Raw genomic sequence first — 12,956 nt, forward strand, 5'->3', positions numbered from 1 at the left:
AGTACCCCTCTCTCATCAGAAGGTCTGAATGACCCAGTTGACATTAGCATGGCCTAGAAGACATCACTGCATAGTTTATCCCCAAACAAAACAGAAGTATTCTTCTCAAATACATAGCTTGTATTTTCTGTGCCTAAAGAGATTCTTAATAAACTTAAAATTTTTAGCTCATAATTTTTTTCTCTGATCAACACAGAAATAAACTGGAAATTAACACCAAAAAAAATGTATGTGGGAAGTCTGCAGGTATTTGGAAATCAAGCAACACCTCTAAATGGCTCAGAGAGGAATTCACCAAAAAAGAAGAGAAAATATTGTTCTGAACAAATATAGAATTAAATGAAAAGAAGGATTATGAAGGGAGGCGCTCAGCCTGCACTCATACATTTGCATGAACATGGCCTATGTAACCCAATACAATATAGGAATATTATCCCAGAACTCGGGAGGCAGAGGCAGCAGATCTCTGAGTGTGAGGTCAGCCTGGTCTACAGAGCAAGTTCCAGGACAGCCAGGGCTACACAGATCCTGTCTCAAATGCAACACTGTTACTACTAACAATTCTTTTATTCCAGGGCAAAAAAATGAAAATAAGAACAAATATTTAAGTTCATGAGAGAGGGTTAAAATGGTGATGGTCTTGGTAGGTTCAGAACAGACACTTGAAAGACAATATCCTCCATTTATGATTTTAACCCCCCCCCAAAAAAACTTAGAAAAAATGTTTTTTAAGAAATCATATTTAGGGCTCGAGAGATGACTCAGTCGTTAAGAGCACTGCCTGCCCTTCCAAAGGTCCTGAGTTCAATTCCCAGCAACCACATGGTGGCTCACAACCATCTATAATGAGACCTGGCTGGCGCCCTCTTCTGACCTGCAGGGATACATGCATGCAGAATACTGAGAATGCTGTATACATAATAAATAAATCTTAAAAAAAGAAATCATATTTAGGGGCTGGAGTGATGAATCAGCAGTTAAGAGCACAGTATCTTCTTCCAGAGTTCCGAGTTCAATTCCCAGCACCTTCATGGCAACTCACAACCCTCTGTAACTCCAGTTTCTGGGGATCCAACACTTTCTCTGGCCCCTCTGGACACCAGGCATGGATGAGGCACAAAGGTGTATATTCAGGTGAAATAGCATACAGCAAAATAAAACAACATTTATTATTTATACTTATTTATTTTGTGTATATGTTGTGAGTATGTGCTGGGTTTGTGGCAATCGTCCTCCAATTGTTCATACATCTACAGAGGACAAGACCAAAGTTCGGACTTGCTGAGGAGTGGCCTTGACACATAGCACAGCAAGCCACGCTAAGGAGGGTCTTCTTGCTCTGTTGGGGAAGCTGAGAGGACTATCAGACAGGCTTCTGGGAGGTAGAGAAGTCTGGGGTGAATGTTGAAGGATAGGACAGAGGTAGGTGTGTGAAGAGGGGCTGTGGACATTCCATGGGCACACGGAAGGATGCTTATGGGAGAGACAGCCTGGACCTGTAGGTAACTGTAAGGCCTTTGTCGTACTGGGGTGAAGGGGGCTGGGAGAGCTGGCAGCAACCAGAGGGAGGAGGTCACCACCCAGAAGAGAATGGGGTAGCGGCAGTGGAGCGAGAGGGATCCCGTTAATGTGGCCCCGTCATCGGTCTGGCTGCAGTGTTGAGCATGGACCAGGAGGGGTGCTGCAGGCAAGCAGGGCAAGATCTCTGAGAGATGCAGAGTTGGCGGCGGAACTGAAGACTAGAGAGATGCTCAGGGCCAGATTTCACCCCCAACAGATACTGGAAATTTTGGTCTCCGTCCCTCAGCCCTAGATGCTTCTTCCTAGGTTGGTCTTTCCCAGCTGGTTTCTCAGAAGAGCCTTGCATGGCTACTTCATTCAAAGACGGTCCTTTCCTACCTACCTTGCTCCCGTTTTCCCCCTAAGAAGTCTAGAGCACGGCTGCGGAGCTCACTGTCTGGGTCCTAAGCCTACTGGCCTCTTATTCACCTTATATGATCTTGATCTTATTAGCCATATTTATCTCCTTGTGACCGATGCTCCTCACCTGTGAGGCAGGAACTGTCACCAGGGTAATAGGTTAAAAGAAAAATAGTGTCTAGAAAATCTCTAACATATAGAAAATTCTGGGTGACGTCACATACTATCTTCTCTGCTGTACTCGAAACTGTATCCTTAGCTTCTTAGCAGTTCCTATGGGCTTCAATACCTCATGCATGGATAGTGGCCTGAAAGAAGAAAGGAACTATCTCGACCAGCAGATGGCGCCTGGATATCAAGAAAAGAGAATGGGGGAAATCACAACGCCTCTGCCAATAGATGTCTCTTCAGGTTCCCGAGATGAAGAAGACACACTGAAAAGCTTGGGAAGACTCTTTCCAGGCAGGACCCTGAAAAAGTATCCAAAAGAGAGCCAGAAGGTTAAATCTTACTCAAAACTGAAGTGAAGAAACCAAGTCTAAATTATGTTTTGCAGGGTCACACTCCAAAAGTTTGTTTTAGCGTTGCAGGGGCGGAGCTCAGGTTGCTCCGGTTGGTCTTGGAACAGTTGAGGCTGGCTTTGAACTCCTGAATGTAAGTAATACTTCTGCCTCCCAAGAGACAGGACCACAGGCATCTTCGTCAAGTTTATTCCCTTTGTGAAACAGTAGGGAGGAACTGGCCACCCAGGCATCTTAAATCATCGCAATTACAGTTTAATGAGGTGGGGGGTTGTGGGAGTAGCGAAGTGCAGGGAGGGAGGTCAGAGCGCCCTGTGTGATCCTCTCCCTTTGGATATGTATATCACCTGGGTAGGACTGAGGCTCGGGGAGTTCTGAAAATATTTTCTGGGTACTAGGGTGAGGACCTAAAAGGGAGTCAGTTTCCCCCCCGTCCTGATGTGGGCAAGGGGCAAGAAAAGTGGCCAGTACAGGCAAGGAACCAGACGCACAGCAGTGAGAGTCCTGATGCTATGCTGGGAGAGGGTGCTGTGCTAACGGGGGCTCAGGGCCTGGGACAGTTGGCTGCACCTCCAAGATTTGAGGAGGAGCTCTCATGGCCAGAGAGCAAGAGAGGGAGGGCATTAGTCACGCAGTTCTGGGAGACAAGCTGGTCCAGCCCAGCGGTTCAACACTTTTTCTCCCTCCTGGTCAAAAGTCACTGGGTCCAGGGACAACAGTCGACACAGCTCTAAGCAATCTTTGCCCCCCCTTTGATTACAGGAATTGCAGGCATGCAGGCATATGCTACGACATCCCATCTATGTAGATCTGGGGACCAAGGTCAGGGTTTTGTACATGCTAGGAAAGCACTCCCCCAATTAAGCTGCCGCCCTAGCCTGTCCACTTAAAAAAAATAAACATCTGAGTTTTTATTTTTTTTTATGTGTGTATCTCTATGTGTATGGAATATATGTACAGGTGCTTCAAGACCAGAAAAAGACTTGGATATGAAGCTACAGGCAGTTCTGACCCCCAGTGTAGGTGCTGGGAACCAAAGTGGCACCACTGGAAGAACAGCAAGTGATCTTAACCTTTGAGCCATTTCTTAAGTTCCCGCTTTTTTTTTGAGATTTAAATGGAAAAGCGTTTTAAATTTTATTCATGTCCACATGCATATGTGCATTTACGTGGGTGTGTAAGGAGGCCAGCAGAGGGCACTAGGTCCTCCGCAGCAGGTGTGAGCTGCCTGACATGGGCGCTGGGGTCTGAATCCTGGTCCTCTACCAGAGCAGTAAGTCCTCATTAGGCACTGAGCTCCTCTCCAGCCCCTGCGGCTGTTGCTGTTGTTTGAGGTCTCATACTGGCCTAAGATGCCCTCAGACTTTTGGTGATCCTCTTGCGTTGCCTCCAGACACCTGTAGTTTGTGTGCCACCCTGTCTGGCTTCTTTTGTAATAAAAATTTATTATTTTTTAATTTTTCCATGTGATTATTGATAGTGAGTCCTTTTCCATCGAAGTCTCCCAGCGTGAGTGGCCAACTCAGGGACTTCCCTGACATCCTATGTTTGCATGGCCGCATTCGCAGTGACCCTGTGTGGCACCATCTGGACCCAGAACAGCAGTAAGATCTGGCTCTTGTATGTGAGCCCTGCGCTCAGCAGGTGTTCAGCAGAGCCAGTGCAGGAGGAGAGGTGGGTTGAAAGGCAGGGACTTGAGCTCAGGCACCCAGAATCAGCCCGTTGCTCCCCTCACAACAAACATGGGCCCCGGCACACCTGCTACCTCCAAAATCAGGACTCCTTCAACCTGTCTGAAGCAACTGACGGTGCCCCCACCCCACCTCCCACTGTGCTGTCTTTTTTTCCTCGCTAGGTTTCCATGGTTCATCCTGGCTTCTGGAAGTGGTACCACAGGAATAAGAAGATGCCGAATCCGGAGGTGATGGACCCACCAAGTACTCGGGGAAGACCAGCCTTGGAGGCGGGAATTCTGGCCTCTGTGTGACCCGAAGCAGCTACTGTACACTCTGAGCTTTGGTCTCCACGCCCATTCAAGGAAAAGTGCGTTGAGCATCTTCTATCTTCAATCCCCGGAAAAGCTGCCCCCGCAGGATGCTGAGGGAAGTGAGAGGGCGCACGAGGTGGGGTGAGGTTGTGGAGCAGCGTTATTAACTGCCCTCCTCGCTTCTCTCAGCCTAGGAAAGGCCATGCCAGTAAATTAGGGCCGAGCATCTGCCAGGCCGACTTAATGAAGATGGAGAAGACCTTCAGTCGGAGGCAGTGTCTGCAGAGGTCACAGCCTGAATGGAAGAAAGACAGAGCTGCAGAGAGACAGGGAACTCTAGGGGACAGTGCCAGCCTGCGCTAGAAAGGTGGAGACCTACTCGGCAGCATTCCCCAGCACACAGGACTTTCAAGGGTTCAGATGGCCTGGGAAGACAGGTGCTTAGTCAGATTCGAACTCGGTCCTCAGGCTCAAGCCAGGCCCTCATCGGCTCTCACTCTAGATCTGAGGAGCAAGGATGGTCTCAGGGTCACCAACACCAGAGGTTCCCAGAGAAGTTTGGCAATTTTGAACCTTTTATGGGGTCACAGAAACCTGGGAAGTCTGTCCATCTCTCTGAGTGCTCACAGGGTTCTTGTCTACCACAGTCTTGACAATTCCACCCACACTTACCTGCCGTCACCTGCTCACTGCCCTACCTGCTCTCTAAGGAGACATCCAGAGATAACTTTGCCCCTGCCACTCTGTCCCTGCTGCCCCATCCTCCGGGCCTCTCCCCACCCCTTATTTGTAGCAGCTCCTGGGAGAGGCTTTGGACTGAGTGGATGGTATGGGGAGTCAGGGTGGCTCATTCCTGGAGGCACAGAACTAAGGAGGCTGAGAATTGAGGGTCTTAAGTCCAAAGCCAGTTTAGGCCACACAGCAAGATCCTGTATCAAAACCAACCAGAGAAAACACAAACCAAGGGCTTGTGGGTGTAGCTCAGTGGTACAGTGATTGCCTAGCCTGTGCAAGGATCTGGATTTGACCTTCTTGGCATCACAAAACAAAACAGTACAAACCCCAACTCAGCTCAAATGCTACTTCATCTACAAAGTCCCTTTAGGCTGGGTCTGGGGCTCCCGGTCCTTAGGCTCCTTAGGACTGGCAGAGCTGTGTCCAGCACAGGCTAAGTGTGAGGCTAGACCTGCAGAGGACAAAGGCTGGGGACATGGGCTGGCATGACCAGGAGCTGGCTTCTGATGGAGTCCATCAACAACATGAAGTCAAAGCCTTGCATCATATACAACAGGCCTTCAATTGACTTTTAAAATATCTGTTGCTATTCCATGGCTCAGGAAAACTAAGTTCTTAGCAGAGTATCCAAAGTGGCACCATGTAAAAGGTTCAATTGCTTTGCCGATAATGCACCCACAGCCAACAGCACCCTTTATCTGCCAGGATTTACTGCAGTTACGGTACACTTTTAGCACCGAGGTGATCTGTTGAGAGGTGGTTCCCTAACCTGGACAAGAACATCACTATTCTTTTCTAGAGGACGCCCAGAGCACACACTGAAGGTCCCTGACAGATGTCCATGGAAAACGGCTGGGAGGATGGATACAGCATCCACTAGAAGACAAGAAGGAAGTGCGCTGTGTACCGCCAAGACAACAGAGGCTTCCCGCGGCACCAGGATGACCTTTTCAATGTTTAGAAGCCACACATTCTAGAAACACGTGGCTCTGAACTTTTTTAAATACATGCTGGAATTTTAGACTTCTGCCCATGATTCCAGGGCTTTGAGAACCTAAGTAAACAACTCTGGGAATCCTGAAATAAGAGATGAGCCACTTCTTCCAGCCTGGGGCCCACCTGCTTCCCACCGCCTTTATAAAGCGGGGGTCACTCTGCCCCACCCCCTCTAGGCTGCTGTTTCTCCTCCTTTTGTACACCCAGTGCTCCCTAGGCAAAAAGGCTAGCAGGCAGATGGGCCTGGAGCAGCCAATGGCCCCTCAGACAAATTTGCCTCAGTAAACTGCCTCTCCTCTGTAGCTGGCCTCTTTCCTAAGAGGCTCATCCCAGGCAAGATTAGTCAATCTAAACATATTTCCTTCCAGGCCCCCACCCCAAAGGACAGGGAGTGTAAAAAAGTGTAGAATTCATTGCTGGTTGAGGATAAGCCCATTTCAGACCATTAGAAAGCGGGGGGGGGGGTTGGAGAGTGGTGGAAAGTCCCTCCACGTATCTAGCCTCAATCTTGCTCTGTGAACCCACAGTCCATCCCCCCCCCCACAGCTCCAGAGAACACACAAGGGACATGGCCTCAAATGCCCCCTTGCCACCTCTCACTGCCACCAAGGCCCCAAGGTCAGTAGGAAAGACACAGTACCACTTACAAGAGCAGAGAGTATCGGAGATTATTGCAGACTTTATAGAAAACAGCCCAAGGGAGGTCCAGATTTCTCAGTTGAGGGTGGGAAGGCGGGCCTCAAGCCAATACACAGAGGAGGAAGACTTCCTGTGCAGAGGCAGCACGGGCCTGCCATTCTGCCTGACTTAGGGTGAGCGGCAGCAGGGAGGCGGCCCCTCCTCACTCACCATTGTGCTTTGGGATCATGCAGAAGGCAGGGCGCTGAGGCCATGACCTTGACCCAGGAAGGCTTGTGACTGAGACAAGAAGTCAGACTCTATCCTCCTCCAGAAGGCATGAGAGGTGGTAGCGAGGAGTTCCCAGGGGAGGACCACAGGGGTGAGAGAGAGTGCAGACAAACTAGACAGATAGCAGCTCCCAGCCTCTCTTTCCCAGATGGACCAGTAACCCTGGTTTGGAGGCCCTGCACACCCCACATGCTCTCTTCCTCACCAGGGTTTGCCTATGCGCCATAGGGTGCTTGCCCTTGTCCCGCAGGATGGGAGAACCTCCTTCTAGGAGGGCAGTTGGTAGCACCCCACGATGGGGGAGATTCCTCTCTGGACCCGGATCAGAGAATGGCAGAGGCAGGTAAAGTGCCGGTGATGGGTAAGCCTAAGACTTGGGCCAGGGCACGGAAGTGACCGAGGTGAAGAGCTGAGCTTGAGACTGAGGACAAACACTGAGCGTTGGGACATCCGATTCCCGGTTGAAAAGGTTAAGGATGGATTCTACACCAAGGCATGTCCCTGGCTCGAGAGGGACAGGGCTGGAGCTGAGACCCAGGCAGGGCCAAGGAATGGAGGAGCTTGAGCTAGAATCAGTACATGAAGCACGCCATTCTAGAGGAGGCCACTTAAGCCACAGAGCCTCTGGATGTGGATTACGAGATGGAGGGCTCAGAATTCTGGGGTGGGACAAACGGCTCAAACTCCACAAAAACCTTCCGATAAGACCAGAAGGGATGTAGACCCCCGGAGCTCTGAGAAAAGGACTGAGGGCTCCTAACTGGGGACAGGGGTCAGTGCAGTCTAGCCAAGGTGTCTGGCTCAACGCGTGTGTGGTGGAGAAAGCGCTAGAGATTTCCAAATGGAAGAGCGGGGTCTTTGGACAGACCTTTGGGTGAAGGGATTTCAATGGCCCAGGAAGGACCGACAGGAAGGGTTTGTTTTTGGAAACAGATGGGGGCGTCTCTGGGTTTTTGACCTGGAAGCTCTTAGGCCAGGGGAAAAAACGAGTACACCTTGGAGTTTTGGGTTGGGAGAGATGCTACGATTGATCCAAAGGTCTCAGAGATCCAAACTCATTGGTGTGTCATCTCCAGGGCTCAGGCCAGGCAGGGGAAGGCTGGGTGGTCCCAGTAAAGTTATCAGCTGACAGGGACAGCCTCCCATTAGGGAAGTGAGGCTCAAAGACCAGAACCCGGGGAAGTGGCCCGGGAACCGGAGGGGGCAGCCGGAGTGGGCGCGCGGCGCGGGTCTGCATCCTGCTCATAGCGATAGTGGTAGCCTTCCATCTGGTCCCTGCAGGCCTCGCGCAAGTTGCGCATCCAGCGCTGGATGCCACGGCGGTTTAGGTAGAGCACCATGAGGAAGATGAGGCCGATGAGTGCCAGCACCAGGCCGAAGAAGACGTAAGAGGCTTCCAGCTCCGGGCCGGCGACATCCACCTCTTCCCCGCGCTCGTTAGCATCGCCGTCGGCGCAGCCCATCCGCGCCTCGTCCAGGTCCACCAGTGGCCGATCGAGCAGCGCGCGCGGGGAGGCGCAGCGCAGGCGGCGCGCGTCGGGCACGCGCTCGGTAGCATTGTGGAGCCAGGCCAGCAGGGGGCGCGAGGTGCACCCGCAGATCAGCGGGTTGTCCGCTAGCAGCAGGCGCGGCCCGGGTAAGTCGCCATCGCGCTCGAGTGCGCGCAGCTCGTCGGGGCCCAGGCCGGTCAGTGCGTTGACGCGCGCGTCCAGCTGCTCCAGGCGAGGCAGGCGCAGCGCGGAGGGCGGCAGGCGACTCAGCGCATTGCCCGCCAAGCCCAGCAGGCGCAGCTCTGCCAGCGGGGTGAGCGCGGCGTCCAGGGCATCCAGCATCCCGGGGCCGCCCCGCGCCAGCGCGTGATTGAGCTGCAGCGAGTGCAGCGCAGGCAGCCCGCGGAAGGCACGGGCTCCCAGGGCGCGAAGTGGGTTGTGGCTCAGGTCGAGCGCCGCCAGACTGGGTAGCCCGTCGAAGGCGCCGTCCTCCACTACCTCGATGTTGTTGTGTGTGAGGCGCAGCGCAGTGAGGAGAGGCAAGCGCACTCCCTCCGTCGCCTCCTCGTCTCCTCCCGCGAAGGCGGCCGCGCGCAGCACTGTCAGGTTGGCTCCCACGATGGTGAGGTTGCGCGCGTCGGGCGGCACGTCCCGCGGCGGCTGCCGGAGCTCCGCGCCCGACGCGCAGCGCAACAGCAGCCGGGGGCTGCCGAAGCAGTAGCACTGGAAGGGACAGGGCGCGGCGGGCCGGCTCAGCGCCGCTGCCACGAGCAGCAGCCCCGGCAGCGGGCTCCAGAGCCCCCGCTGTCCCGCGCACGGGGCCATCGCGGCCGTCCCCGCATCCAGCCCCCAGCCAGCCGCGCTCACCAGTGAGTTGGGAGCGCTTGGTGATGATGGGGTGGGGGTGGCACGGGAGGGTGGGGGTAGGCTAGACCTTGACCCGGAGCGGCTGGCTGTCCCGATCTGTTTCTTCTGCTTGTAAAGTCCAAGAAGCCTCCACTTTGCTGACTGGGGGGCGATAGGGGTCAGGCAGGAGACCCCCGCCCCCGGTGCCCTCGTCGCCCTGCGCTCGGCCTCCGACTTCCGCGGCCGTTCTGGGCTCCGAGCCGAGTGGGCAGGGTTTGCCTCCCCCTCCCCGCCTCCGGGCCGCCTCCTCCACCCCCGGCGGAGTCTCTGCACCTCCTCGCTGAGGGAGGCGGGGTGGGAGGCTCCGGAGCAGCAAGGCTTAGGGCCACTGTGCTCTCTAGTTCCCGAGCTGCTAAGAAGTTTGGCTCCCCGAGCTCTGACTTGCTTCTTTCCCCACCCCCTACGTTTAGGCAGGTTCTTTCCCTCCTCCCTCCTGGCACGTATGGGCGGGGCCCGGAGGGCTCACCTGGCAGGTGGGTCTGTGCACCCACCGAAGGTGGGAGAGGCGTTTAGAACTGCTACCCCTAGAAGAGGAGGTGGGGCTGAGGGTGGGCTGAGAAAGTTACTCTTCTTGTAGTCAAGGAAAGGAGCTGTGCAAAGGGCGAGAGCCTGGAAAATACCTAGCTTTGCCTGCCTCTTCTGCGATCCCAGTTCCTTTAGGTGCGGCCATTTCCTCACCTCTGCAGGTCCTGTGCGTCAGTCAGTCTTTTGTCGACTCTGTCCCATGCCGGAGGGGAGTCTACAGTACCCCCTGTCCCCACACTTCCCATACCCCTAACTCAGGCTGCGCAGCCTCTGTCAGGACCTCTCCCATTGGTTCCACCCTTCGGGCTAACCCCTCTCAGACTCAGGGACTGGTCGGTGGAGAGACTCAGCTCTTTGCTTTCCCACCTGCTCCAGCACCTGAGCACCCTTAGGATACGGTGTTCAGCTTTGTCCCTCCAAACTCCCCCACCAGTCAGTACTGAGTGGGGGTGCAGGTTGGGGGAGAGGGCTCCAGAAGTAGGGAAATCAGGAACTGGTTTTGTACGGTGGGGTGGGGGTGTGGTAGCATCCAGGACGGAGGTGGGGGCTGAGCTGCTGATAGACTTGTTTTGTTCTAGATTTTTTTTTTACTTATTTACTTTTGTTCTCTCTCTCTCTCTCTCTCTCTCTCTCTCTCTCTCTCTCTCTCTCTCTGGGAAGCTCAAGATCTGATTTAAAGAGACAGACTCCGGAGCATTCCTGGTCTTGGCATGAATTATTCAGGTTGGAGAAGCTGACATTTGATCTCCGGGCCATTCGAGTATCTTGCTTGGCAGAGCTGGTTGGGATGGAGCCTCTCCTCCTCTCCAAAAGAATCAGTCAGTCTTTTTCTCCTGAACTGGGGATATTTGGTTGACTTTTTCCCTGAAGTTGTATTTAACAGATCGACCAGCAGATTGAAACCATTTAAGAGGCACAGCCTGCGGTGGTCTGGGTCTCAAGCAAATACCAACAACAAGGGCCAGGCTGATGATGCTGGAGGTTGACCCAGTCCTCTCTCTCTCTCAGTCTCTATGATGGCTCTCCCAGTTACTGGAAGATGACAGTAGTAATTTTCACATTTAGAGTTAGATATGTCTGTGTACCTGGTCACATGAGTTTATACATCCGTGTGTGCCTCTACACAGAAAGGCAGGTTTTACACACACAGACCTACCCATGCCCATGTGTGGTCTCACAAATCTACGTGGGCATGTGTAGCCTTGCACAACTTGCACAGAGAAAGTTCAAACAGATTGGTCTTGCACAGGCTCATCGGTGCCTGATCACATAGGAATGTAGCTTGGAGGGCAAAATGGCTTATGTCCATAGACTCAGAAGTACACCTAAGTGCTTGAATGCATATTTGCTGGGCCGGAGCAGGTTTCAACTGCAGCCTCAGAGGAGGCAGCTTGCAGACTCACATGCAAGGGCAAACATGCAGATGGAGCCCTGGGCTGTGCTCTTGGTCGTTGGAGATCTCAGATCCGTTTTCTCCCATGGCACAGGTGCTCCAAAAATGAGGGACCAAAATCATCTGCCTCCTTGGCTGTACTGCATGGAGACCTTCTCCCTTCAGCCCTTAAGAAATTGAAGCTCACTGCCAAGGCCGGTGCTCCCTCTCAGGTTTTCATGGCAGCTGACTTCTGGTTGCTGCTCACTGCTCCCCCTGCAAGGAAAAGGGGCTTCAGGGCAGCAGGCAGCCTTCATTAATTGGTGCTGAACCCTTCATTTGGGGAAGAGAAGCCTAAGACGAACCTACAACCATTGAGCAAGGGGACCCATGTTCTCTGTGTTCTCTGGAAGAAGAGCCCTCTCTCCGGGAGTTGTGTACAGTAGGTGTTTTAATAAATGTATGTCCACTTGAGGCTGAGGCTGTTTGTGCCCTGATTCAGTCAATGCAAGTGTCTGTTCCTTGACCGGGTATCGCCTTTGCAACTCCTGGCTGTGCTTGCCATCTTCTTCTGGAATTGTCATTTAGTGATCAGAGTGTAAGAGCATTCTTGGGCTTTTAATCTGTCGGTAGTGGGGACTCCAGATCAGACTGAATCCTTTGTTGTCAAGGCAGAGCTCAGGGCTCAGCACGGAGAAGGAATGAGGGAGAGAACCTTCACGGAAAGTCTCTGGCTTGAGACCAGCGAGGTGAGGGTCCTCCTCTATAACTGTACCAGGAGACCCTCACCTGGAAGGTTAAGCGCTTCTCTTCCACTCCAGCCAGGTCAGGAGCTCAGGTTCCCACAGTTCCTTTGCAATACCAGTCCCCTGCACCCCAGGCTTCCTCTCTCAGCAGTGTGACTGGGAGCCTCTGGGTGGTGAGCTGACCCTCTCCAACTCTCCTTGAGCTAAGAACACTGCATCACATCCAAGCAGAGAAACTGGCAGCCATGCACCTGGACCAGGACTCGGGATTTTGTTCATTTGTTTGTGTTTTGAGACAGGGCCTCACCATGTCGCTATGGCTGATCTGAAACTCCCTACAAAGACCAGATTGGCTGTCAAGATCTGCTTGTCTCTGCCTCTCAAGTGCTAGGATTTAAGGGGATTGCCAGCATGCTTAGCTTGGGTCTCTGTTCTTGAGTTTCTAATCCCACTAGATCTCTCAGGATTCCTCCTGAGCCTTGCAAGCTGGTGTCCCTCCTGTGCTTGGGTCTCTTCTCTCTGGCCTTTTTTTTTCTCCTTGGAAAGACCCTGCTTCTTCTATGCTCCTGTGCACCTGGAGCACAGGGAGGTTGGTGACTTCCCTGGGATCACCCAACGGCATCCATCCCTTTTCTCAGTGAGCACCAGTTCCTCATTGCCCTTAGAGATGCTCGAAGACCACTCAAACTCTTGGGGAAGTCCCTCTGTTTTCAAACCTCAGCTTCCCTATCTGAAACAGAAGAAAAAAAGTGTATATTGACAAAGGGCTTCTTAGTTCTAGACTCTTTAGATATTTAGGCATAGAAATAGTACATAACTCATTCATATCTGTGCCTCCACCTTCATATG

General features: G+C 52.9%; 1 protein-coding gene and 1 long non-coding RNA gene across 2 annotated transcripts; one reads left to right on the forward strand and one right to left on the reverse strand.

Moving 5' to 3' along the window:
• Window positions 1-6,820: 6,820 nt before the first annotated feature.
• On the reverse strand, window positions 6,821-9,655 carry Tpbgl (trophoblast glycoprotein like). The gene has a single exon (XM_075952906.1). The coding sequence runs from the start codon at window positions 9,381-9,383 to the stop codon at window positions 8,229-8,231; it is 1,155 nt and encodes a 384-aa protein (XP_075809021.1). The 5' UTR covers window positions 9,384-9,655; the 3' UTR covers window positions 6,821-8,228.
• A 1,010-nt stretch (window positions 9,656-10,665) lies between these two features.
• On the forward strand, window positions 10,666-11,835 carry LOC142837601 (uncharacterized). Its single transcript, XR_012908295.1, has 2 exons — window positions 10,666-10,807; window positions 11,477-11,835. It is a non-coding gene; the product is annotated as an uncharacterized LOC142837601 (long non-coding RNA).
• The last annotated feature ends 1,121 nt before the right edge of the window (window positions 11,836-12,956 follow it).

Source organism: Microtus pennsylvanicus, chromosome 18 (assembly GCF_037038515.1).
Source record: "Microtus pennsylvanicus isolate mMicPen1 chromosome 18, mMicPen1.hap1, whole genome shotgun sequence".
Lineage (NCBI taxonomy): Eukaryota > Metazoa > Chordata > Mammalia > Rodentia > Cricetidae > Microtus > Microtus pennsylvanicus.